Source organism: Xiphophorus maculatus, chromosome 12 (assembly GCF_002775205.1).
Source record: "Xiphophorus maculatus strain JP 163 A chromosome 12, X_maculatus-5.0-male, whole genome shotgun sequence".
In the NCBI taxonomy this organism is placed as follows: Eukaryota; Metazoa; Chordata; class Actinopteri; order Cyprinodontiformes; family Poeciliidae; genus Xiphophorus; species Xiphophorus maculatus.
Genome location: NC_036454.1, coordinates 19,525,207 through 19,550,709, shown reverse-complemented (window position 1 = coordinate 19,550,709; position 25,503 = coordinate 19,525,207). Strand labels below are relative to the sequence as shown.

At 38.8% G+C, this 25,503-nt stretch overlaps 3 protein-coding genes across 4 annotated transcripts in view; all 3 read left to right on the top strand.

The window, feature by feature from the left end:
- ssbp2 (single stranded DNA binding protein 2) overlaps positions 1-14,646 on the top strand; it is a 57,176-nt gene extending 42,530 nt beyond the window's left edge. Inside the window, exons 5-17 of one of the 2 annotated variants that reach the window (XM_023344339.1) lie at positions 6,497-6,586; positions 8,010-8,069; positions 8,976-9,042; positions 9,797-9,867; positions 9,948-10,015; positions 10,889-10,937; positions 11,015-11,050; positions 11,142-11,196; positions 11,274-11,344; positions 11,457-11,535; positions 11,644-11,672; positions 11,748-11,846; positions 12,781-14,646. In XM_023344339.1, coding sequence (XP_023200107.1) covers positions 6,497-6,586; positions 8,010-8,069; positions 8,976-9,042; positions 9,797-9,867; positions 9,948-10,015; positions 10,889-10,937; positions 11,015-11,050; positions 11,142-11,196; positions 11,274-11,344; positions 11,457-11,535; positions 11,644-11,672; positions 11,748-11,846; positions 12,781-12,810 — 804 coding nt within the window. In that variant the 3' untranslated portion in view covers positions 12,811-14,646. Of the gene's footprint in view, positions 1-6,496; positions 6,587-8,009; positions 8,070-8,975; positions 9,043-9,796; positions 9,868-9,947; positions 10,016-10,888; positions 10,938-11,014; positions 11,051-11,141; positions 11,197-11,273; positions 11,345-11,456; positions 11,536-11,643; positions 11,673-11,747; positions 11,847-12,777 lie in introns of both variants that reach the window. The other variant, XM_005804037.2, reaches the window with a different exon arrangement.
- Positions 14,647-17,512: 2,866 nt separating this feature from the next.
- LOC102228820 lies at positions 17,513-20,014 on the top strand. Its single transcript, XM_005803979.2, has 7 exons — positions 17,513-17,574; positions 18,664-18,850; positions 18,989-19,131; positions 19,229-19,293; positions 19,375-19,509; positions 19,612-19,710; positions 19,792-20,014. The coding sequence occupies exons 1-7, from the start codon at positions 17,528-17,530 to the stop codon at positions 19,854-19,856; spliced, it is 741 nt and encodes a 246-aa protein (XP_005804036.2). The 5' UTR covers positions 17,513-17,527; the 3' UTR covers positions 19,857-20,014.
- Positions 20,015-21,761: 1,747 nt separating this feature from the next.
- LOC102229081 lies at positions 21,762-24,187 on the top strand. Its single transcript, XM_005803980.3, has 6 exons — positions 21,762-22,022; positions 22,949-23,091; positions 23,204-23,271; positions 23,476-23,604; positions 23,698-23,793; positions 23,892-24,187. Exons 1-6 carry the CDS (start codon positions 21,909-21,911, stop codon positions 23,981-23,983), a joined length of 642 nt encoding a protein of 213 aa, XP_005804037.1. The 5' UTR covers positions 21,762-21,908; the 3' UTR covers positions 23,984-24,187.
- Positions 24,188-25,503: the final 1,316 nt, after the last annotated feature.

The following is a 25,503-nucleotide window of genomic DNA, read 5'->3' as shown; positions in this document are numbered from 1 at the left end:
ATTAGATTTGTCAGTTTTCAAGTTTTTATCTTTTCTACTTTTAATTTCTGTAGCTGAACAACATGCGGTGGATAGATATCTAAAAAGATTCACTGCACACAATGAAGGCCAGAGCAGGTGTGACGTTGTTGACTCCTTATTTAAAGAACAAAAATCAAATAGACAGACTTCGGCCAGACAAAAGCACGTAATACTGCACGACCTCGTGTGTTTCTATTTATGTGCTCATAATGTGAAGTCATTGGTTACAGTAAGGGGCCAATATATGAGCACAAAAGTGAGATCGGCCTGGTTTGTGTTCTCGTGAGAGACGGCGGAGTGGAGAAAGCAGACTGCGACCGATGCAGGTTGAGACGACGAGGGAAGATAGACACAGACAGTCTTTTGAGATTCCGCCCACGCTTCGTTCTCAGTCTCTGCAGTATTGAATGAAAATGACTCCCCACCATCACACACACACGCATATATACAGATGCATTGAGCATACGCATTAAAGAGGACAGTATCTGGTCACGTATAGGGATGGAAGAATTTGTAAGTTATCTCATTCGGTATTACTGTGCCTGTGATGTAATGGGGTTAGCGTACCATGAGTTCAGTATAAAGAAAGCCTAATGAAGTTGTAAAGTGACTAGCTGAAGTAGAGTAACATTCAATGAATAGAGTTGAAATGTAGTTTTGTTTCAGAATTGAAAGTGGATGTTTGAACATGTTCCTTCCATAATGGCAGAAATGCTCCATAAAAGAAGCTAATGAGCTTGTAAAGTTATTTGTGATTACAGCATTGGATCATTTATGTTTTATGTCTTCAGCAGAATCTTATTCCCCAAGTAATTTATTTGGATTTCATCACGCGATTCATTGTTTTCTGAGAAACTACTCATAACCCCTGAGCTGTTTCACATTTTGTCACAATACAACCAAAAAAATTCAATAAGTTCAGCAAAGTTGAATGAAAAAGATTTATGGATTTCTACATTTATTACAAATTTATAGAATCTTCATAAGCTTGAGATATTTTACAAATGAAAACTACTTGATGCACAAAGCTGGTGGAGACATGCCCCAAAAGATCTGCAGCTGTAATTGCAGTTCAAGGCGGTTCTACAGTGTTGAAATAACAAGGCCTAAAAACAAATGCACTGACACACTTTTCAAAGTTGTACTTGCATTTTTATTTCCCTTCCTCTTCATAACTGCATCCTACTTTGTGTCTGTCACATCACATCCCAGTAGGACACAATGTGGAGACCGTGGTTTTCGGGTTGCCACACATGGCTCCATGGTGTAGCAGCCTCACCATATGCTGCGGCTAAAGTCCTCGACGCAGCTGTTTCTGCTTGGAATCCCAACCTTTTGCCATTTACTGCATGTCTTCTTCTTCTTCTCTCTCTGCCCCATTCCTGTCCATCTACTAAGCAATAAATACCACTAGTACTACAAACCTTAGAAGAAGATTGTGATAGCAATGTTACTAAATGAAAAAATACCATGAAGGGTTTGCATCCTTTTGTAAGACTAATAACAGCACAGTGTTCAAACATTCCTAGACTTTTTTTTTCCAAGACAGTATTTACCAAAAATATTTAACTGGGTCTTAAGTTATCTGTCTGGGAAAATAGAATACTGTCTTCCCTGGTTTAAAAATCCTTCATCACCTGATTTTTGTTATTTTATTTATTTATTTTTTACATCATTAATACACTAATCTCATTTGACTGTTTTCTGAACTATCACTGCAGATCCATTCGTGTGGCTGTTGTATTCACTAGGATCTGTCTTGTTGCGTGTATGCGATACTTGCCTCGGGGATGGTATTTTGAATAATTTATGAAACAAACATTTTTTACCAGAAGATGCAGGTGTTTATCTGAGAACAGACTGGTGCCTCTGCAATGCTTCAGATTCTATTGCAAACAGCTTTTGATGAGGAAAACTGATTGCATGGATTATTGTGTACAACGTTGCACAAAATTGCAGATCAGCTCGTTGTCAGAAGTGTTGCACTTCAGTCAAGTCGTTGTTCTCTCTGGGGGATGGCTCAGGGAGAGAAAATCTGCAAGGAGTGAGCGAAGCTTCAAATGCACAAAGAGTAGAGAGTTAAAACTGTAAAAAAAAAAAAAAAAAAAGGGCATATTTGGTCAGATAACTTGGAGGAGGGTTGAAACAACTTGCTTCATTAAATCTAATGAAGTGTAAAAAAACAAATATAAGTTAGTTTTCATTTAACAGCTTAGAATTTAATTTGTGAACAATCAGGGTTTGTAATGGCTGTTATAATGTGTGCACAAATTGAAAGTGCAGTGAACTTGATCAGCTCAAGAGTGATAAAAAAAAAATCTGCAGTTTACATTCACCCAGAGATTTACCTAAAGACTCTTTACCACCATTCCACCGTCTTATAGTGACGATCTGTTCAGCTGCCACACATTTTTCTCTGCTGCTGTTCTTCTCACTTTGCACTTTTTTCTTCAGATGGCAAACTTTCATGCAAGAGAGGTGCAAATGATGGACTCATTAACAGTGTTTAACAATCTGTGGGCCATTTGTGTTGACAGAGGTTAAGTGCTATAATAAGCTGAGCTTGGCTGGGAATTGGTATTTACACAGAGCTGGCAAACAAGAGCTTAACAAATCAAATACTGACATTGTTTTAAAATGAAAAACTAAAGCTGTTCAAATGCGGCTAGGTTTAATTAAATTCCTGTGATCTGAGTAAAGCTGCGTTTTTGGGAGAGAACATTCTACATCTTCTTTTCTTAGATTTCCAAAGCCCCCCAAAAAACTCTAGTTTACAGTAGTCAAGGAATCATTTCTTACCTTCTCTTATTTTAACCAAATGCAAAACAATTTCCTACATATTTCAAAGATACAAAACCTTAAAATACTCTAAAATAACAAAGATAGTAAAAACTTTTTTTGACTTCTCTAACAGTTGCCTATTATTGAAGCCTGCTTTTCAGAAAAATCCTTAAAACAGCCATCCTGCCAGAAACGTTAGGCATTTGAAATGTAAACCCTCAGAGGTTCATGGGTGAACGTGTCTACATTGGCATCCCAGCTGCATAAAACTCAGAGTGCATCAGAGCTGGAGTTGCCATTTACTGTGGTTAGTTTAAAATAAATCATCAATCTCTGAGTCCTGATAGCATCTTCACTGACATTCAAAATGGGTAAAAAAAAATCTGTCCACACTGAGTTTTATTTTTAACCACAGTTCTAGATTAAATTGTTCTTGTGATTACGCAAGAATTTTCTATATGTTCTTATGTTTTACCTGCTCATATATATTGCACTGCTAAGGGATAGAAAACATTTTTTTTCTTTTGCGTCTGAAGTAATGAATGTCTCCCTTTCTTCTCCTCCTGGTGCTGAACGATGTCTGCACCTTGTTTATACAGCAGCAATCACAGCCAGGTCACACTCAACGCTGCCTGGAAAAAAACTGCAAGGTTTGCAAAGATAATTGGCAAAACACAAAACTGATGTTAAAAAAAAATATTGTGACTTGTTTGCAAATATTACATCTGGATGGTTTTTTTAATGTGAGCATAGATCAGTGTCTGCAGCATTCAGCCTTTGGGAGATGTAGATACAGCTATATTCAAAAAATTTAGAATATAGGTTCTAACAAGACTTGTTTGTAAGGTTTAAAACACCTTTTGAAAATGACATTATTTAAGCAGGTATTAAAGATAAATTTTATTAACGCATTTCTGTATTAAATAAGTGTTTTTATTGGTCTGATGGAATTTTCTAATCTTAAATGCTGCGTTTACAGTCACTGAAAGTGAAAGATCATCATAATTAACAGAAATGAAGACATCAAAACATCACATTTTATGTAATCAATCTATAAATTTCACTCAGTGAACTGACTTTCTACCAGGTTAATAGTTTTTGCTGCATTTTATTACTGTATTTTCAAAAACGTGCGAATTGCTTTTATGTGATTATGTGACAGTAGGGAGAATTTCCACATCAGTACAAGTTGGTGGACTGTTTGCTCACAGTAATTCTGAAAAGTAATTTTCAGAATTACTTACAACATAGTTTTATGTTGTGATCATTTATTGGTACTTCTGAGGTTTGACGTCATTATTTATTTTTATTTTTAGCTACTTTTACACTATATGAACAAATGAGAGGGCTTTAGCAGCCTTAGTAGGTTAATACTAATCCATTTTTCTTCAAAACTCTCATTACATGCTGAAGTGAGTCAAATGTTTATGCTCTAAGAGAATAAGTATGTTACTAATATTCTCCATTACATCAGTGAGGATGCAAATTAGCCTGCAGTGCTCGAACATTTATTAGCACACCTGGTAGAGAAGCATAATGACCATAAAATAAATTTACATTCTGTTGCTGTTGGAGAATCTTGCAGTAAAAATGTATAAAAAAAAAAACAAATATATATGTATATCCAACTTTTAATTTGAGTACATTTAGTAAGTGGGACGAACATCTCATGCAACTGAATATTTGTTTTTAATAAAATCATTTGTGGCACTGCCACTGCTATCTAAACTATCAATACTTTGAACAATAGGACACCAATTAGCCCCTCCTTTTACATTCTTTTTGTATGTTTTTAGTATACAGAGAAAGGGATCTTCCTCTTTTAACAAAACGTAGTTCATCCAGAGCCTTATGTCCTCACTTGGCTTTGACTCACTACACAAAATTACTGATTATACTTCTTCAATGCAAGATCATTTTTACCTTCTCACACATCTTCACTATCAGTTTCCAGTTTGTGTGACAGGCAATGATTTTACCAATGGGATCTCAAAGTTCCATCATATGAGTTGTACATGTTTGTTTCCATGGAAACCAGTGGACTCCCACAATTTATCCATGCCATCAGAACAAACCTTTAATTTATTTCTGCTTGAATTCATGATTCCTTCTTTACTTTAGAAGATCGAATGTTTCGCTGGTCTGGGGGAGCCAACATGCCCTGTCTTCTTGTTGTTGCAGCTATTTACATTTTGCTAGTTGCTGTATTCAGAAAATGCTGCTTTGTCAGCAGGTCAGGTAGATGTTTGGTTTTTTTTTTCCTCTTCTCCTTCAAGTTTTCTGATCCTGCACACAGTTTCTTCCACAGGCACACATACACTTGTAATCTCCTTTTTGTCCTCCTTTCCCTGCCTCTTCCTCTGAGCGTGACGGCAAACTCAGCAGACCTCCAGGCTGCTGGGGAGCCAAGGCATGCTGGGTAATCCACAGTGCATGGGAATAGAGTGTGAGAACAAGAAGAGGGTGACTTACAAAAAGCATGATGAGCATGATGTTAAACACTAGACCGAAACACAGACACACACAAGCTCAAAAACAAACCAAATCCAGCCAGTCATCGCTGAACCAATGGAAGTACACAGTAGCCATCTGTGTCCATCTGCACACTCGTCCGCTGGGACAAACCCAGGCTATGTTTGCAGCAGAACATGAAATCCAAAAGCTGCTGCGGATCCTGCTCCCTGCTGCCCGACATTAATGACGGAGAGATGTGAAGGAGGCAGAGGGAGCAGCGAGGGTGGCGGGGTGGAGCAGTGCAGGATACAGGAGTGTCGTCAGTCTGCTTTTATCTCGGCTCTGATTAAACCTTGTTCCTGTCTGACCTAAAAAGTCAGCTGGAGGAAACTTCAGCTGACTGAACTCACCGGAGTTCTTTTTATCCATCCATCACAGCGAGACAGAAGATCAGAAACACAGAACTCACAGCAGATACAAAGGACATGTACACAGACTCCATACGTTTTCATCTAGACACAGTTGTGAATTTTGCCTGCAACTTTGCCTAGACGTCTGGATGTTTCCTGCCCTGAACTCCTGAATAGGACGGGCGAGAGGCCAGGACTTGGTGGTAGCACGGGGTTAGTAGCACAATACCACAGGAAGCAGTCGGGAGGCTCTGCTGAAATGATCCAGCGCCACCCGTCTGGGACAAGCACAACAACACAAAAAAAAATTACAATGTACAAAAATAAACCTGCGCCTGCATCGCTGGGCACCGGTAGAAACAGGAAACACCCCATTAAGGGAGAGACAGCTGAAAAGCTACAGAAGACACCCATTTTGCACATTTCATTTGATATTTGTTGCCTTTCATTTCGAAATACTTGCTGGGATGTCCAAACAATTAACTGAGAAAATCTTAGCTCTTGAGATGAATAAATATTATTAGGCTTAAGAGTCTTTTGAGAGAAGGGCCTTGAACATCATTTTAAAGACTTGGCACAGATTTTCTGTTGGAGTTGGGGCTGAACTTTGACTAGATCATTCTATGACTTGAATATTATTTGATATAAACCATTCCACTGTGGGGTTGGGGTTTGTATGTTTATGTCTGTTTAGGATCATGGCACTGCTGAAAGATTACCTTTCACCCCAATCCAAGTGTGCATACTTTTGCAATGTACTGCAGTTTTTAAGCCGTATGTGGCCAAAAAGGTTCCTTAAGACTCTGTTTTTGTGTGTTTGACCTGTTTAGAGCGCTGCTGCAGCTCCCAGCCCTGTCCTAGGGAACCTTCCCCCAGGAGAGAGCATGCCAGTGGGGCCGGTTCCTCCAGGATTTTTTCAGGTGTGCAGTGCACACATTTACACACACACCCCGGCCTGTTTTGTTTTACTTTTTAGTAAACATGTGGCATTTGGGATTCCTAGGTCTTTAGAATAAATTGTTAGCCAATTTTCTTTTATTATTTTTGTCTGTCTTACAAAATTACTTCAAGCAAAACATAAGAGTTATCATTTTTACATATTTTTTGGCAGTGCTTTGCTCATGCTGGCCCCTACAGGATGCCGCCCTGGGCTGTTGCCCATGTCGCCCGTATTAGAAACCGCCACTGATCCTAGAGTGATAAGGCAACAACTCATTATTTGTTTCAGTGTATACATTTCAGAATGATACTCGCAAAGGAGGAAATACCTCAACAGCAAACAAGGCATTTCAGAAAGTGCAGAACAACTGCTCTGAAAGAAAACGTCTCCCAATGGTGCAGTTTGTGGGATTTGTAGTTTTCTAAATCTTTCGCGGCACTAAACACAAAGGGCTTTTATAGTCTCAGTTTCTGTATGTGTAAGCTAACCTAGATGATGTAAAGAAAAATGGTCTGAAAGTGGAAATAAAGTCGAGGTAGTAAGTACTTGCAGCAGTGCTTCATGTCAGCTCTGGATGACTCTACGCTCCCTGATCGATTATCTGTCATTATCAGTCAAATTCAGATGACAGCTTCAGACATCCAGATCAATAGCCTTTGCAAGAGATTTTCCACTCCTGCATTTAGAAAATCAAACATGAGTCTGGACAGAAGATGAGTTGTGTATTGTAGGAAAGGTTTTCTTAAGATTTATTAGTTTTAAAAAGGCTTTCATATCTACATGGACTGGTTTGGTACTTCAATGTACAGTATTACCAAACATATTTCAGATTTGATCTAATTCTACTCTTACTTTCAATTATTCATCCTGATCAAAGAAAGAAGACTACTGCCCTCTAGTGGAACATTGCAGCATTGCTCCCCCCCCCCCCCTTACACACACATACACACTGCAGGAGGGCCTTTTTGATCACACTGAAGTTAACTTGACAGCAGCAGAATTGCTGCTGTCTGTGTAACTTCAGTGAAAACCCACTCAAAATGAGAAGGCGGCGACAAAAACTGCCAAAACCTTAATAGTTAACAAATACATGGACATTATTGTCAAAAATCATCAGACTTTGTTGCCTAGAACTTTTTGGGCAAATTTATTCCAATAAATTTGTTGGCTTCCCATTTTTCCATAAGAAAGCAGCCAAAAATAACTCACTGGGTTGGTCTGTATATATTATCTATACTGTCTTCTATCTGTACTGTCATCCCTGATTTGTATAAATTTCTTTTAGGAAAATCATCCTCTTGCTTGACAACTCAAGCTGTTTGTTTTTAGGTTTTAGGTTATCCTGGTGGTTGTTTTGTTGAAAATCTGACACACTTATGCTTTATATGCCTCCTGTTTTTTAGCCCTTCATGTCACCTCGATACCCTGGAGGACCCAGGCCGCCCCTCAGACTACCCAATCAGGTGAGGGCTGCTCTGACACCTGCAGTTCCAGGCCTATAGCAAAGGTTTCTCATACCTATTAAACTTTTTCACTTTTTGACACATCGCAGATAGACCAACACAGAGTAGTGAAAAAAAACTAAAGGAAATAAATATTTAATTTTCAATTAATTTCAGCTGCTAGTCTTTTTGGGTACGTCTCTATCAGCTTGTTGCATCTAGAACTGATATTTTTCTTTACAAAACATCTCAAACTATGCCGGGATGAATGGAAAGTGTCACTTCTTAAGGCTTTGTACAGATTCTCTGTGGGATTGGGTCTAGATTTTGACCAGGCTACTCTTGGACCAAAGAGCAGAGAGAGAAGGAGGAAGTTCCAACAACTACACCCAGTTGTCATAATGGGTAAAGATTATATCCCCAACTTCAACGTCTCTATGATCTGGCTTTCTGGCCGTGCTTTCTAACAGCGATTTAAAGAGGAGCAGCAAAAGCAACTTGGCTGGTTTAGCACCAACAAAAGGTGGTGTCATCCAGGACATGTTACTGTGGAATACCATCTCTGCTGCCAGATATTAAGATATTAGCTGCTAGTGTTTCTTGGTCGCCATAATTATGTTAGGTAACTAATGTTGGAGAACATTAGTGAACTTTGAGACATTCATAGAACAGTTGCATTAAATTTACCCGCAGATGACTTATCTTTACTATTAACTAATAAGACTTCTGAACACAATAGCTGAACTGTATTTTATTTAGAGGTATCAGGCTGTATAAATATGCATGACTCACTTTTCAGGGTAAAAGAGAAAAAAAAAGTGGGGCTCTTGATGCTTTTGCAAGCCACAATAACTGGATTTTTTTACAAGAAGTCTCTGGTGCATTTCTGATGATGTGACTGATTTGTGGATGTTGTTCTCTCTCTAGGGCCTTGGAGGAGTTCCAGGTAGCCAGCCTATGTTACCTACTGGGATGGACCCCACAAGACAGCAAGGTCCCAACTATTACAGTGCACAGAGCTGGCATGACTTCACTTTTCTGCTCCAGTATCTTCTTTGAGATCAATGCTGGATAGAAGTGTTGGCATGGGAGTGAAACTCAAAGCTTACAGACAAAGTTTATAACTATCAATCATACTTGCTCTAAAACAAAAGTGATTTTAAAGCAGCAGGAGAATTATAACCTCTATGGTTCCTTGTGAGTTTGCAAAACCCAAATCACCTGAAATTCTAACAAATAATCAATAAAATTTTAAAAATCGGTCTAAAAAGTTTGACAAAGCTAAAAGTTTGCTTGACTTAAAAAAAAAAAAGATGAAAAGTGACACTCCTGCATTGGTAGGCAATTTTTGTCATCAGAGTCAGCTTGGTTGCATAATTATGTCTTTGATCACTGGAGAGCAAAATTGGCTCTCATAGAGCTCGCTGTGCAAAAAGGCTTTTATTCAGGGCTGTCAGATATAGGCTGAATTTCAAATATAAAATTTTCCAAATCTCTTGGAAGATTTATTCAAATATATTGTATTGAATAACATCAACCATAGGAAGCTGCTTTTTTTCTTAATTTTTAAGGAGCAAATGTAAAATATGTATGGTGACGTTCTAGTGTTTTGACAAAGAGATTGCACAATTTAGTGGCCTTCAGCTTAGAGGTACATGATTGCTGAAAATGTTTCTGATCTGATAATCCTGTTAACCTTCAGTCCAAAGTCTCAAATTAACACTGACTGTGTGGTGTTCATGTCTCAGGGCATCCAAGCATGGGGGGACCAATGCAGAGGATGACTCCACCTAGAGGAATGGTACCTCTGGGGCCCCAGGTATGGGGAAACCATCAAACGAGGATTTACACAAAGCAATGTGTTTTTGAGTGTCTGTCTGTTTTTTCTTTGCTCTTAAGAGCTATGGAGGTGGGATGAGACCCCCGCTGAATGCTTTGGTTGGTCCTGGGATGCCTGGTATGAGCATGTGAGTGATGGACACATCATTATGTAATACTAGTAGAAAACGTATTCCAACATCCTGAACTTGTTCTCAATTTGTGACATTAAAACAGCAAACTTCATGTATTTTATTTGAATTTTACAAACTAGACAAACACAACCCTGTCAGAGAGTTTTCCCTTCTGCTTTACAGAAGCAGAATGGTAGAAAAGCAGAATGAAACAAAAGACTGCATAATGGTCTATCTGATAGATCATTATGTTGGTCTATCACATAAAGTTCCAATAAAATAAATTGTAGCGGCGTGGCGTACTGGTTAGCTCGACCCATATTTGGAGGCCTTGAGTCCTCGACGCGGCCGTCGCGGGTTCGACTCCCGGACCCGACGACATTTGCCGCATGTCTTCCCCCCTCTTGCTCCCCGATTCCTGTCTGCCTACTATCATATAAGGGACACTAGAGCCCACAAAAGACCCCCTGGAGGGATATAAATAAAAAAATTGTAGCTTGTGTTGTGGAATGTGACAAAATGTGCAAAACTACGGGGACTGGCATAAAAGTAGCACTGTGCTGCTCGAGCACATCTTGGTCTGCATTTCAAACCGTAAATTAAATGACACATTCTCTCAGTTAAAGAGCGAGACAAATGTCAGATATCCTAAATCTGTCCCCACACTCAGGCTTTTATTCTTTTCTCTGGTTATTTACTGTGGACCCAGGAGTTGGCTTTCCACTATTTTATCTTCTTTTGTCAAAGTTATTTTCTTTTTTTCCCTTCTTGTTCCCACCACCTTTTCTTCTGGCATCAGAACACGTTGTTGTTGCCAACTCTGACCAGAAACAGCAAGGCCCGCATAAAAGCAGAATTCCGATGTGTGTGTGTATGTGTGTGTTGCAGGGGACCAGTAGGTGGCAGACCCTGGCCAAATCCTCCAAATTCAAACTCTGTAAGTCCTCAAACAAAAAGGCCTTAAAAAGTTCTGACTTCATAACTTTGATTTTCTTCTTCTCCATTTTTTCCCAGACTCCCTACTCGTCTGCATCCCCAGGCAGCTATGTGGTATGTATGACAGATATAAGACTGTGCTGCACTCTTTGTATGGCCTGCTGCTTGGTAATTTATACAACAAAAAACAAACTTTTTATTCCAGGGACCTCCAGGAGGAGGGGGTGCACCTGGAACCCCAATAATGCCGAGTCCAGCAGGTGAGCCTTGCATCCATCTTTTCATGTCTGTATGTTGAAGATCTTTCCCTCTACGATTTTTTTCTTTGTTCTGTTAGATTCAACTAACTCTGGTGACAACATGTACACCATGATAAACACAGTCCCTCCTGGTGGAAGCCGGCCGAATGTGAGACCTTTTCATCTCTTTGCTCTACACTATGTGATCTGTTAAAGAATGAGGTCAGATCTTGATGTGTGTGTTTTGCTGCTTCTGTCTCTCCTGCATACATGCGGCTCAGTTCCCAATGGGAGGCGGGAGTGACGGTCCATTGGGGGGAATGGCAGGGATGGAGCCGCATCACATGAACGGATCTTTAGGTAAAAGGATGAGCAATTTGTATATTTTTGCACATTTGTGATCATGTTTGTTCCTGATGCGTCACATAAAATCCATGCAGGGTTATGATATACTACTCTGTGTTTCAGGGTCCAGCGACATGGACAGTCTCTCCAAGGTTAGTAAAGCACTCGAGGTGTTTTCTTCTAGCTCGTGAAATTAGTTTTCTTTAAACATGTTTTACTCCTCACAGAACTCTCCTGGTAACCTAAGTATGAGCAACCAACCAGGGACACCCAGAGAGGACGGAGAGATGGGAGGAAACTTCCTTAATCCATTTCAGAATGAAAGTGTAAGTTACTTATTGTTCAGGAGGTTTTCCTCAGATGTTTCAGAAAAGTTGAGAGTAACTTTTTTTTCAAAGATGTTGTTTTTACTTGATATACCTAGGCTGCAAACAGTGAGTTGTTGTACAATCTATTGCTGGCTGCCTAGCAGTCTCACAGCAATAGCAAAGATCCACAAAGTAACTTTGAATCACAAACACGATGTGGCACTTTGATTTGCTGACATTAGTATCGATAGAAACAAACTTTCTCTTTTTGCCAAGCTCAGCGACTCCTGACTTTAGCCTTTAGGTTGCCACAGAGAAAGTTTGTTATCGAAGAAAAACAGTTCAAGCAAAAGCTCAATTTTCTGATGCTACAATTGAAAACTTTAATGAGTTTTATTTATTTCTACGTGATAAACCAACACAAAGCTGTGCATAATTTCAAAGTGGAAGAAATAAAGATTCATAGTTTCATTTTTGTGTGTGCATGGCCTTTACGTTATGAAAGGTTGCATTCTTGCCCTTCCTTATTCTCCAATGTTCTCCAATAGACCTATGAGGCCTTCACAGAAAAGGTGCATGTATATTAACATTTAATTAATGTGGTTGGTAGGTTCCATATAGTTATATATAGGAATTTGTTTACACCAGATTTCTTTGTTTAAATATTTATTTTTTGAGAGAGAAATACCAAAAATGGCTCTGGTATTTCCTTTCATTTTTTTATTTATAAACCCAAGTATTCTTTTATTTCCACTCCATAAGAATGTGCTACTTTGCATTGACCAGTCAGGTTCAATTCAAACATAACACAAGTTTGTAATTGTAAAATGATACAATGTGAAAATGGTTATGGATACTTTTCGCCAAGCAGTTGTGAATCCTGACTGGCTTCTTATTACACATAAATGCAACATTCACACTTCTCTTCTCTTTCCTTGTCTCCTTTCAGCAGTATTCTCCAAACATGACAATGAGCGTGTGAAGACTCAGAAAGCAGGTTTTTCTCAGTCGCTCACAAACCTGTCTTTGGGGAGATCCAGATGAAGCAGAGAGACACGATTTGACATCATTTAGGCCAGTGACTCATCGTTCGCCATAGCTGCCCCCCGACCTCCAGGCGCCCGTTACCCCAAACCCTCCGTGGTTTCTGCCCATGTCTCTTCTTTTCTGTTTCTTCAAAGTGGTGACTCTGCTACATTCATCAGTTCTTCCTCTTACAACTACGAGACAGTACAAAGGAAACCAACTGAATCAAGCAAGAGGAGAACTCTTTGTATATTTACATCCGATGTGTATGGAGCAGGATATGCACATCCAACAAGTGACTGATAGAATACATTCTACTGAAGATAATTGGAAACAGACCACAGTATCCAGAATGTTGTTTTTACTTTAATTTATCTAACTGTTAAACATATTTTCAGCTTTTTTATGATAAATTCTGTTTTTTATTACAACATAAATGCAAACCCACCGCAGTCACAAGCCTCTTAGCCTTATTTCAGACTTTTGCAGTTATTTAAGACGCGTTTTCAACACCTGTGGTTGTCTACAGCGTTGCATCATTTTATTTATTTGTGCTTTGAAGAAATGCTTTTGAATATTTTCTGAACTTGACCACAAATATGGCACACATCCTTCCGTTTGTCTCACCAAAACAGGTAAAATAAGAGAAGATTACAATCAGCAATTATCCAAATTTCGATTTCAACACACTCTGAATATAATTTTGTAACAACAATCAGTCACTATTGAAACAAAAGACTGCCACATTTACTTTTTATTTATTTTTTTAATATATCCACTTGACCTCTATGTAATGGATTGTGTTATGCTTTGACTAATTCATTTGTAAAAGAAAAAAAAACAACTTGGAAGAGCAGCAAAGATAATTGATTATAGTTTTCAGGTTATACTACTGTGCAGTTAGAAAGTTGTCACTTGCTTTCCAAGCAAGGGGAATTGGCCTCTTTCTGTATTTAACTGAAAATCATTGTTGTGATGTAACTCATGAGCTATATGCTCAAAGTGTTGGACTTTGGGCTCTGTTCACGGCATACCTGCAATACAACATCTGAACAAGAGTTAGTAAAATACTGTCTTTTTTGTGGATTCTCTGACCTCTTCTGCTTTTAATATTGCTTCACAGTATTCCTGCGTCTACATCCTGGAACCACGAAATGCACAGTGGGTCTAATTCTCTGTATTCAGCTGAGACACAGATGAATGGCAAATGTCAATCTCGGAATGCACTGACTACTCCTAAACAATTGTCATCCGGTTAAACTGTGATTTTAATATGATTTTAAAATGTGGTTTGGTACAAAAAGCTAAAAGCTTGTTTTGACTCATTCAAAAAAAAAAACTTTCCAGTGCCCATGATTGCCACTATGTACAAAGGTCAATATTTGTGTGAACATGCTCCTTTCCATGCTTCAACATGTACAGGTCACAAATGTAGCTCCTCTCTCTTGTATGTGTATTTGATGTAATTATTATTTGAATTTTACTCTGCAGAGAATCACTGAAGTGGGAGTAATGGACTGATAAGCCACCATCACAGCTGAAAAGAGACATTTTAATCTTATTTTGTGTGTGTGTGGGTGTGTGTGCGCGCGTGTTAGACCGAAGCCATAAAGTGGGAGTACAAGAAGATAAGTTTGTAAATTAGATTGCATTTCTGTTTTGTGACGCTATGTGGGATTTCATTTGTGATGTGTTCGTTTTTCTCTTTTTTATTCTTGTATTATGTTTTTGTAGATAAGCGGAGAAGTTTCATGGGTTTCGAATTTGCTGGTATAAAGCTTCTCTTCCCTTAGTCATTTGTGTCTTTTTAATCATTGTATTGATGTGGCTGCAAGTGAATGTTTGCAGCTTGTTAGCAGAAATTATGTTCCTTCCAAGTTATGTCATCAAGCAATCAATCAATCAAGTTTATTTGTATAGCACATGTCAGCAACAAGGCAGTTTACATCATCATGTCTTGGTTTGGTCTTAATCTTGTCTTATGGTTGTTAAAACCTGAAAACACCTAAAGGATACTTTATGTCATCACAGATTTGCTGCCTGCCCCTGAGAGCAGTGATGTTTGAAAGAGCAGGAAGCTGACATGCAGTAGGATATCAGTGAAACCCAACTCTGAAATAATAAACCTGGTCAGATAAACTGATGATGGTACCACTTTAAAATACAGGTTGATGGCGACAATAAATTGGGTTGCAAATCTTGTTTCTAAATGACCCCGAAACAGATCTTAATTTGTAAAACATAGCCTAATTTTATGGGTTTAAACACTAATGAAATGTGCAAACAAATACAGATTTTACGTCACAGTGTACATTTGGTTTAAAGAGATACAAAGTATCAGAGGAGCAGAAAAGGAAACTATTTGGAAAAAATAAAACTTTCTGTGTCCTATTATGTAATTTTTAAAGCCCTGAGCAAGCCTTGAAGAATACTACACCTGCCATTGAATGAAACAAAATAAAACCCGTAGTTTTAAAACCAGCATGCTCTATTTTGATTATGGTCTCCACAAATTTTGCAGACTAAAAAGGAAAGTCCCATAAATGTCCATCCAACAGGCCAGTTGCAAAGAACTCCATGTGAGTGCCCTGCAAATTGTGAGCAGATATTAAACATTGTTCTCTGCAACAAATATCAGCTGAAAGAAAAAATGACCTAAATAAATGGGCATCTGAGTCACTGCTGTGATTATGTAACACAGTCCCATTGCTGCACAGACCTCCCACTGCCAACTCCCATTTCTCTCTCTCTGTTACATAAGATATTGTCTCCTAGTCTTTGTCCAGACCCTCCTGAAAGAGCTCAGTTGTCCTGTCCTTCCAGCACCATCCACTTTCAGCTTCCCACCATGTTTGTTCAGTTTTGCTTTGCTTTGCTGGCTCTCTCCTCTCTGACTGCCGCATCTGATCCAGGCTGTGATGAACTGATAAAACCACTGGAGGACCAAAGCAAGGTAAGCAGTGCTTTGCACTGACAGTGTGAAGCAGATTTTAGTACCATTTTGTCCAAAAAGCCCCATTGATAGTTCAGGTCCTGTTCAGTCCAACAATGACATCGATTTAGTTCAGTTTGGTGGGTCTGTAGTTTCATGCATTCACACAACACAAACCACTGAATGGGGTGAAGTGTCGAAATATTCAAAGATAATCTGAGTCAACACAAGGAACAGAAGAAATGTCAGAATTTGCTGAACGGATTGATAACTTTCTTGTTAAAATAATCTGGTTTGAAAATTAAAACTATGGTTGTTTTGCATTTTTATACCAATTTTTTTTTGTTTTTTTGGGAAGCTTTCCTGAAAAATCACTCTTCCTATTTACATGTAGGTTTATAGAAAATGCAACTTCTGACAATGAAGAAGAGCTGAACTCATACAAAATCTCCAGCAGCTCCAGGTCTAAAATCAAACCCATACCTGATAGTGACGAATTCATCATGCACTATGTGGACAAAATGTAAGCTGTGGTCCTTTAAAAGTTACTATAATTATTATAATTAGTTGATTAAACAATGATTGTCACCGAAGAATATTATCTTACATCTTTAATGTTTATTTTCTTATTTCTATTTAACAGTGAAGGAAATAGTTTTTTTATGCTAACTCCAGCACCTCAGGAAACTCTACCAAGGTGATCAGTAAGTAGACAGCAGTGCTCTTTATCAATCAATTAATCAATCAAATTTTATTTGTATAGCACATTTCAGCAGCAAGGCATTTCAAAGTGCTTTACATCTTTAGGCCGTAACCAGTAAATACTAGAGCTGCATGAAGAAAGTTTGACCGTCTGCTCTGTCTTTTATAGTTCACTTTAACTCCACTGCTTATGTGCATGTTGGGAACTATCTGGAGACATGCGCTGAATGTGTCCTCTGGTCAGACGAGGCTTTGACAGAGGCAGTTAGAAAAAGCAGGAACCTCTGCCTCTTCAGTGAGTTTTCTGTTTTATTGTTATTTTATTGTTTGAAATTATTTGTTTAAAAAAAAAATTGTACTCGGTTTTGAAATGATGTCCATTTTCTCCTTTCATAACCTTCAGCAAAGACAGGCAAACTGGATCCATCCGATCAAGAGACTTTGAACAAACAGGCCAAGTGTCTCAACCTCATTCCAGATCTCTATTTTCCAGAAACTACAAGTAAAATTGCTTCTTTGTCTCTGTACCAAAACTGTCTGTGCTTTCTAATATGTAATGAATCTTGATTTCCTTTCTGTTTCAGATCGGTGTCCTGAAGAAAGTGAGCCTATCGCTGCCTCAACAAATGCAAACGCTGAAGAACAATAAAGTTATCGCCTTCATTGTTACTGTTTCTGAAGTCTGAAATGAATCTGCTTAAATATCCATTCATAGTTAGACTCCTCATGCATAATTGTTTCTAGTTATGCAGAAATCTCTTGTCAGGTGCAAATCCAATATTATGTTCTCGATGTATTGCGTTGATTCCTTATGCTGCAAAAGTTTAGTATGAAAATATTGTTTTGACTTTATTTAAACATTACTGTTAGAATCACCTAGAGGTTATTTCAAGTATATGTTTTTCGTCTTGTGATTCTTTCACCCTGCAAGCTTAATTTTACTTTAAAGCATGGTCTTTAATGTGATTAAATGTTTATCATTTTATTCCTGAAAACAACCTGTGTCCTTGTGATGTGTTTCTGCTTTCTTTCAGCATACATGTTGAATTTATTTTCACCTTCCAAGTACTTAGGAACAAAAAAAAGGTAATGAAAATAGAAACATTGCAAATGAACATGATTAGCTTTGGATGGAAAACCCTGGAAGGCCAATATGTGAAACACTCCATGATATAACTCATGTTATTCACACTTTGTATTTGTGTTGTTTGCATGTAAGCAATGCATTGGTTACATCTTCTTCTTTACTATCCTGTTTCCTCTGAAATGAGGGTGTGACCTGCAGTGAGTGCATTCACTTCATCTCAATTACTTCATCAGTATTCATTTAAATGTTATGTAAGTTGAAATATTACTCATGATCATTTATTCCAGACTTAATTCATCGCATTAGAAACTACAATATGACTTTCAGGCCAAAAGATACTTCCGATTACACAGGTCAACAAAGGTAGGATGTAATTAAAGCCCATATTAGAGGCATAGTATTATTTTATTATTACTAGTCTTATTTATCCTCCTTTCGTAAATTACACTAAATACAAATGTATGAATTTTAAATTGGTTTCTTACGAATAGTTTTAAAAAGAAATATGAGAACAATAAGTGACATGTCTAAATATTGGTATCAATTTGGAAATATTAAAGCTACTGTAGAAGCTCAGAATAAGGATTTGTTGTTTGGATCCATAACTGCGAAACGCAGTAAACAGCATCTTCTTTGTTTCAGTGCAGCCAGTTTGAGTTAAAGTGACTCAGACTGACTGAATGCACAGTTCATTAAACTCATGAGATTGATGCTTGGGCTAAAATATCACAGACATGCTGTTAATGTTGTGCTTATGAAATGTTTAACCACATGAAATCTCATAAGATGCAGCTTTCTATCAGGTATTGCCGGGTCTTTGTTCTATGCATTTCTGAGATGGATATAAAAATATTGTTCCTTTACAGAAAGATGAGATTAAACACTTTACTATGTGACATTTTTCAAGAATAAATTAGATGAAGTCAATATGGAGAAGGGGTCCAATATGGAGAAGGGGTCCAGAAGCACCTGGCATTAGAGCTGGTCTCTGGTGTAAACTTTAAATGATTATATCACATTGTCCCATTTCCGTACAGCCCGCCCACATCAAACCTCTCTCTCTCTGTTACGTGATTATTGTCTCCTAGTCTTAATCCAGGCCCTCCCAAAAGAGCTCAGTTGTCCTGTCCTTGCAACCGCATCCACTTGACTTCCATTCAGCTTCCCACCATGTTTGTTCACTTTTGCTTCGCTTTGCTGGCTCTCTCCTCCCTGACTGCCGCATCTGATCCAGGCTGTGATGAACTGATCAAACCTCTGGAGGACCGAAGCAAGGTAAGCAGGGCAGCAGCTGCTCAGAATCAGCAAATCATTAAATCAACAACTAGATGATTTAACCTTTGGGGGTTTTCTTGCATCACAATATGTGTCTTCCTGAAAAGTAACTTCACACTTGTTCTCTCATCTGAACAGATTTATGGACAATGGGTTTTACATGCCGGAGCGTCAGACAGCGAACAGAACCTGAATGCAAAAAAGATTGTGAACAGCTCCTGGATTAAACTCGCCACCATACCTGACAGCGATGAATTCAGTTTGCATTACATGGACAAAATGTATATTCACTTGGAAATTACAATTACATAATTCTAATAACAATGCTTTACTAAGATAACATTTTAAAGTGTAAGTTATCTTAATTCCCTTTGGCAGTGAAGGAAAATGTGTTTGTGGGGCCCTTAACTCCAGCACTTCAGGAAACATGACCAAGATAATCTGTAAGTAGATCCCTGCTTTAATGCGTTATATTACCAACTCTCGTAGCAAAACATGTTAATGTTATGTTTCATCTGGTTCAGTTTATTATAACTCCACCACATATGAGCATATCGGGCACTTTTTGGAGACGTGCGCTGACTGCGCCCTGTGGGTAGACGACGCGGTGGCCGAGGTGAACGGGGAGACAAGGAAAAGCAAAAACCTCTACATCTTCAGTGAGTTCCAGGTTTATTTCTTCAACAATTACAATCCAAAAAACAGATTTATTAGTTATTTGTAAACTAGTAATGTTCAACTTCTCCTTTCACAAATATCAGCAAAGACAGGGAAACTGGATGGCTCCGATCTTGAGGTTTTCAAGAAACAGGCGAAGTGTCTGAACCTCTTACCTGATTTGTATTTTCTGGAGACTACTGGTAAGATTCGGTCTTTCTGTCAGTACTTAGCTGACTGCAGTATGTAGTATTTAACACAACTTGACTTCCTTTGTGTTTCAGACCTTTGTGCTGAGGAAAGGGAGCCTACCACTGTACCTACAGAGGGAAATACAGAAGAACAATAGAAGAACACAAGTTACCGTCTGCTTTCCGCCCTCCTGCCTGCTGTTCCTGAACTCTTTGGATCTAATCACTATTCACATGTGATTTCCTAGTTAACTCTCTGAAGCATAACTTGTTTTAATTGTTTGGAAATAAACTATGTAGTGTGCTGCAAACCATTCACTGCTGTCTGTTCAATGTATTTCAAGATAAACCTCAGCAATGCATGTAAAACAGAAATTATTATGCTGTTATCTTTTCTTTCACGGTAAAGAAGTCGTGAGTTTTACCTTACAGGTACCTCATCCCGCCTATGAGGAACATTATTTTGTCAGTAGAGCTTCTACCAATCTGGAAATGTCTTAAATTTGATTGGACAATTTTATAGGCCTGGATAAGTATGGACAAAGAAATTTAGTGAGGACAAATTTATGTTTCTTGACTTTATGCCCTGTCAAAATGTCTGAACAGTATCCATCCATCCATCCCTCAATCTGTTGATTGCGCAAACCTATGCACAAGTATCGGCTGGGAATAACTTTTTAGGTTTTGCATTTAGTTTTAAATTGGCTAAAAAATGTTAGCTACAACAAAAAGAATGGATTTTTGACATAAAAAGTGTGTGGGAAACCTGCTTGTAACAAACTACACTTCAAACTCTACGATTTTGTCTGACTAAGCATGAAAGGAAGTGGCATTGTAGGATACTTTGTGACAAGCCTTAATTCCAGTTTTGTCTTTTCTGTGAGCGAGGGGTTTTATGACAAGTCTTTTAAGTTTCAATAAGCAGATTTACAGAGCATAAAAGGAAGGACCTGCATCTTCTGTTCTTTTGTGAGAAAAGAGATAAAAGAAAATAAACAACAACATGTAATCTCTCCACTGGCTTTCCATTCACCGTGGGCCTTTTTATAAAAATGTTTTTCAGTATCTTTATCCTTCCAGCTTTTGCCTTCCTTTCCTACTAAATGTGCACAAATAGTTTCCTTTTGATGACAGAACTGCAACTTGTTGGACAATTTATTCATACAAGATCAGTCAGCAAAACAGAGCGGTATGCTACAAAAAAATAATAATTAAAGAACTGTCAAAGAAGCAGTTTGTGCTTTACAAGATATAATGCTTACAAACAGAGCTTTGTAGTGAGGTTAGAGTTTAAATTTCAAAGCAGATTCTCATTGCTATCACAAACAAGAGTCCTGAGATGCAGAAATATAATATTCTATGATAACAAAGCCGTCACAAGATCAGAAAATGTCTCCATCTTGGTTCTAATATTAAGGATCATGACATGAATGCTAAGCAGAGTTTGTTGGTCTGTTTTTGCTTTCCCTCTCTCTCTGCGCCAAGCCAGCCATGTCGACCCTTTCAGAAATGAAAAGCGCTTTGCATCGAGAAAATTCTGCTTATTTGTATTGTGCTTTGTTTTTGAGTTTCATCGGAGGCCAAAACTTATTTTATTGATACAGAGTAAATAAGAAAAGTTGGTCAGTTTGTCTTTCATTTTTACAACAATTTAAAAGATTTTTTTCTTGTTGTTGCTGCTAGGAACAGAAGAGATGAAGCCAGAATGGGAGGGGAATTTCCATGTGCTTGTGTCTCTGTGTATCTGAAAGTGCCTGACACTTTGTGCGACATTCTGTTCACATACTGAGACATGTGGGGGTCCTGCTATTCACACTTTGCCAGCTGCTTGTTATGTAACAAGATAAATAGGACTCAAACTCCTGCTGAGTGGAGGCGAAAAGTCAAACATTTGTTTCCCACAGAGACCAAGCACGTGTATTCAGCTGTGCATCTGTGTGACTGTGTGTCGGGAACAGCATATTATTATTATTATTATTATTATTAAGAAATTATTAAGAAATTAAAACAGATATCAGCTCTTTGGGGTGCATAAGGACAAGCAGAGGGGAGGGGTGGGTAATGAACATCTTTTGGTACAAAGCTCCCATCTTGCGTGTGTGGCCCATCCCCCTGTTAGAAGGCGTCCCTCGGTTCCTTTGAGGGGTCTGTGGCTGGCAGCAGGATCCCTGACATCAGTGTTGCTCCCCGGCTGCCTGCTGTCTCCAACCATGGCTGCACAGCTGGTTGTAGCTCTGCTGGCTTTCACCTCCCTGAGCGCCGCCGCGTCCGAGCCGGTCTGCAAGGAGCTGGTGAAGCCTCTGGTGCTGGACAGCCACAGCCCTGTGAGTATATCTGACATGGTTTGCTAGGAGATAATGACGTGACTGAAGAGCCTCCAAACACCGACTACTGACCGTTCGCGCTGATTAAAGGACTCAGTAATTTATTGGGAGGGTACAGCTAACACACAGAAAGAGGATTTTCAATAACTAATTAGTGGGGAGTGATTTTTATTGAAAATAATACCATGCAACATTGTGCTTCACATTCTGTTATAAAAGCAGACATTATAAATAATATAGCTACTTTAAACATTATTTCAAGCAAAATGTAGCTTAAAGTGTCTGACTGTTAAATTCTGCCATAGATACAGTTTTATATTAGCCTGCATCACGACATCTTGTACTTGTCTATTTACTTTTCCAAGGAAGGATCTATTATGATATCGAAAAACTTTTAATCTCTCTTTTTTTTTTTACTTAATCATTATTTTATTCTATTATTCTCAATGGAAACTTCAGTTTCAAGGACATATGTAAAACCACTGTTTTAAAGTTTCTAGCTCTTTTGTTATTGTTTGTTTTCTTTCCCTTTCCTTTTTTCTTTCTTTTCTTGCGATTTCCAAGGTCACAGTGTGGCGTTTGGTGTTTAAAGTAATAGAAATGATTGTTTTTGCGCCTGTAAAACCCTAAAGGTATTGCAGACATACCATCTACAGTAGCACTATGAAACGAACAAAGCCTGGAATATTAGAAAAATAATACTGTCAATAGTCAACACAATAAGGTGGGTGACTAAGATAAGTGAGGTAAGAAAGAAATACAACAAATAAAAGTATTATATGAGACTAATCACACTGTTAGAATTTAGTTAGCCAGTAAAAAAGGCTGCAATCAGACCTCTTCAAAATCACAGCAATAACTCGCTTTTTAAAGAATAAAGAAAGCGTATTAGAACTGAGTTACATGTGCAGTGACTGTATGTGCAGATCTATGGAAAGTGGTTGCTCCACGTCGGCTCCTGGGACAAGCACGACCTGAAGACCGACCTGCTGTCGGTGCACAGCTCCTGGGTGGAACTGTCCCCCACCTCCGACAGCGGAGTCATCTCCCTGTACTGGGCCGACCGTCTGTAAGAGCTCTGCTGAATGTCCAGTTATATACATTACTGATCCATGCAGAGTTCATGGTTTATGATCTCCTGTGTGAATTAAAGGGTTGATTTTTGTTGTTTTTCATCACAGTAGTGAAGAGAAGTGCCTTCAGGGTGCAGCAAATGTCTCCATATCGGGAATAACAAGTCACACCACTTGTATGTATTTTGAAACATTGTCTTACTGACTCGTTTATATGTGGTATGTCTTGCTTACAAATCACATTTAAAAGGTTTAGGTGGATTTTACAAGCTAATGTACAAACAATTTTTGGGCTGTTTTTGCAGCTTTGCTTTTGGAAGCATCTTCTTTATTCTTCACACATGCAGGATAAACTGAGTAATTTCTCCCATGTTTTACAGTTATAATCAATGGTCACACTTCCTATCATGATGGGAAGTATTATGAGACGTGTAGCGACTGCCTCCTGTCTGAGGACACCACCCTACTGCCTGATGGGAAATCAAAAGGCCGATACCTGTTTCTGTTCAGTGAGATAGTTTACCTATACTTTCTACCAAGTCATTGAGACAGAAATGCAGTGTGTTTTGGGTTACAATTTGACATGTCTCCTTTCTTTAAAGCACGCACTGGAGCTCTGGAGCCGTCTGAGCTGGAAACCTTCAAAAAGCAAGCAGAATGTCTTGGATTTCTCCCAGAGTATCACTTCGTAAGCACAGGTCAGCCATTTTCCCAAGTCCTCAAAGTAGGATGAGTCTCAGAGGAAACAGTTAATTATTTTGTGATTATTTTCTCCTTGTTATTCTTTCTCTTTCAGATCTGTGTCCAGATGACAGGGGGGAGAGAACATCACCTGCTGTTAGGAAAACAGAGACGGATCAAGCCGAGAATCAGCCAGCTGAGAATTAAAGCACACAGTCGTCCCAGCTCTGTGGGGAGCCTCCATGGATCCAGTTTAACATGCACTAAGCTGAGTTATCATGTTGCAGTAGATCAACTCGTTGTAGTTTAGCCTGAACAATTAAATCTCATTAAAATTGATTTAATTTGTATTATTTTTTTCCCGGTTGATGTACTTGTCGGTGAATAAAAGCAGTTTTTAATCCCCCTGAATGATGTCCTGGCAAATTATTTTTCCATTCTTCACAGTCTGATCATCTTGTGCCGAGTTCCCTACTCAATAAAACTAATGCAGCTCCAAAGAGCGACAGACTGTCGCTGGGTAACACCCAGCGGGAGAGAGAAAGATGCCCAACAGACAATTGCCTTTTCCTCTGCTGATGCAAAACTCAGTCTGATCCTTTATTGGTACTTTTGAAAGGTTGTGGCTCTCTGCCGGAGTTCATTCAGGAGCTAAGGCGTTTGCAACAGAGGACCATTGAGCAGTTCTTTCAGAGCTGTCCAAAAGAAATCTGCATATTTCTGAGTGTTTCCTGAAAAGGCTTTGCAGGAGCGTTTGAAAGTACAACACCCCCCTCCTCCCTTGTTTTTAGCACTTACACAACAACTCCTTTTTATTGTCTGAAAGCCTGGAGGGAAATGAGTCGGCATCAGAAGGTTTCTGTTGCAGGATCAGTAACATCTGCTGTCTGACCATGGCTCTGTCTGTCGTCGGCTTTCTGCTGACCCTCGTTTCCCTGAGTGCAGCGTCTGCTCCGGACTGCCAGGAGCTGGTCCAACCTTACATGCCAGAGGAGCCAGAACAGGTGAGTCCTGCTCATTTTTGTCTCCTCTCCAAATGATTTCTTAAAAACAGTTTCAGGGAATCATTTAGCTTGTGGATGTTTCTTTCACATTTTGGTTAAAGTTATTTGGAAAATGGATTTATGTGATGGGAGCAGGCGATCCAGTGACATACCACAAAGCACTGGAGTACATGAAAAGTTCCTGGATTGAGCTGCAGCCCACCTCTGACAACCTGACTGTGACCCTGCGATGGGGGGATTACTGCTTGTGAGTAGTCTGTCTAGTTACTAACTTTGATGCAGTTGCTTGGGATTTTATGTACATTTTGACTTTATGTAAACGAAATTTACCTTGTAATTGTTAAGTGGAAATGAAAAAATTAATGGTTCTTTTTTGGTAGTGTGCATGTGTATTGAACACATCTGATTCAGAGTGGTCATGTAAACACAACGTTTACTGCAGATACAGCTGTTGGTCTTCTGGGGTATCCTCAATTTTTGTTTTTCACTTTTGACATTTTCCAAGTATTTTCACATATTGTGGTTTGAATTAAAGCAAACACATAAATATACTTTATCTAAACCATTCCACTCAAGTTTGAAACAGCTTGTCCCATTTTTTTTACCTCTATTGTTGACCTGTAGTTAGCTTCATTCATTTTCCCGTCATCTCTGACTGGCCTCACTGTCCCTGTCAAAGAACAGCATTATGCTGCCACTACCACATTTTAGTGAGGATGGAGA

Bases quoted from the DNA above. Each gene is read 5' to 3' on its own strand.
- LOC102228820 (XM_005803979.2), top strand. From the start codon at position 17,528: ATGTTGAATTTATTTTCACCTTCCAAGTACTTAGGAACAAAAAAAAG. The intron at 18,851-18,988 runs GTAAGCAGGGCA...TCATCTGAACAG, and splicing joins CTCTGGAGGACCGAAGCAAG to ATTTATGGACAATGGGTTTT. The intron at 19,294-19,374 runs GTAAGTAGATCC...CATCTGGTTCAG, and splicing joins AAACATGACCAAGATAATCT to TTTATTATAACTCCACCACA.
- LOC102229081 (XM_005803980.3), top strand. From the start codon at position 21,909: ATGGCTGCACAGCTGGTTGTAGCTCTGCTGGCTTTCACCTCCCTGAGC. The intron at 22,023-22,948 runs GTGAGTATATCT...CTGTATGTGCAG, and splicing joins TGCTGGACAGCCACAGCCCT to ATCTATGGAAAGTGGTTGCT. The intron at 23,794-23,891 runs GTCAGCCATTTT...TTTCTCTTTCAG, and splicing joins GTATCACTTCGTAAGCACAG to ATCTGTGTCCAGATGACAGG.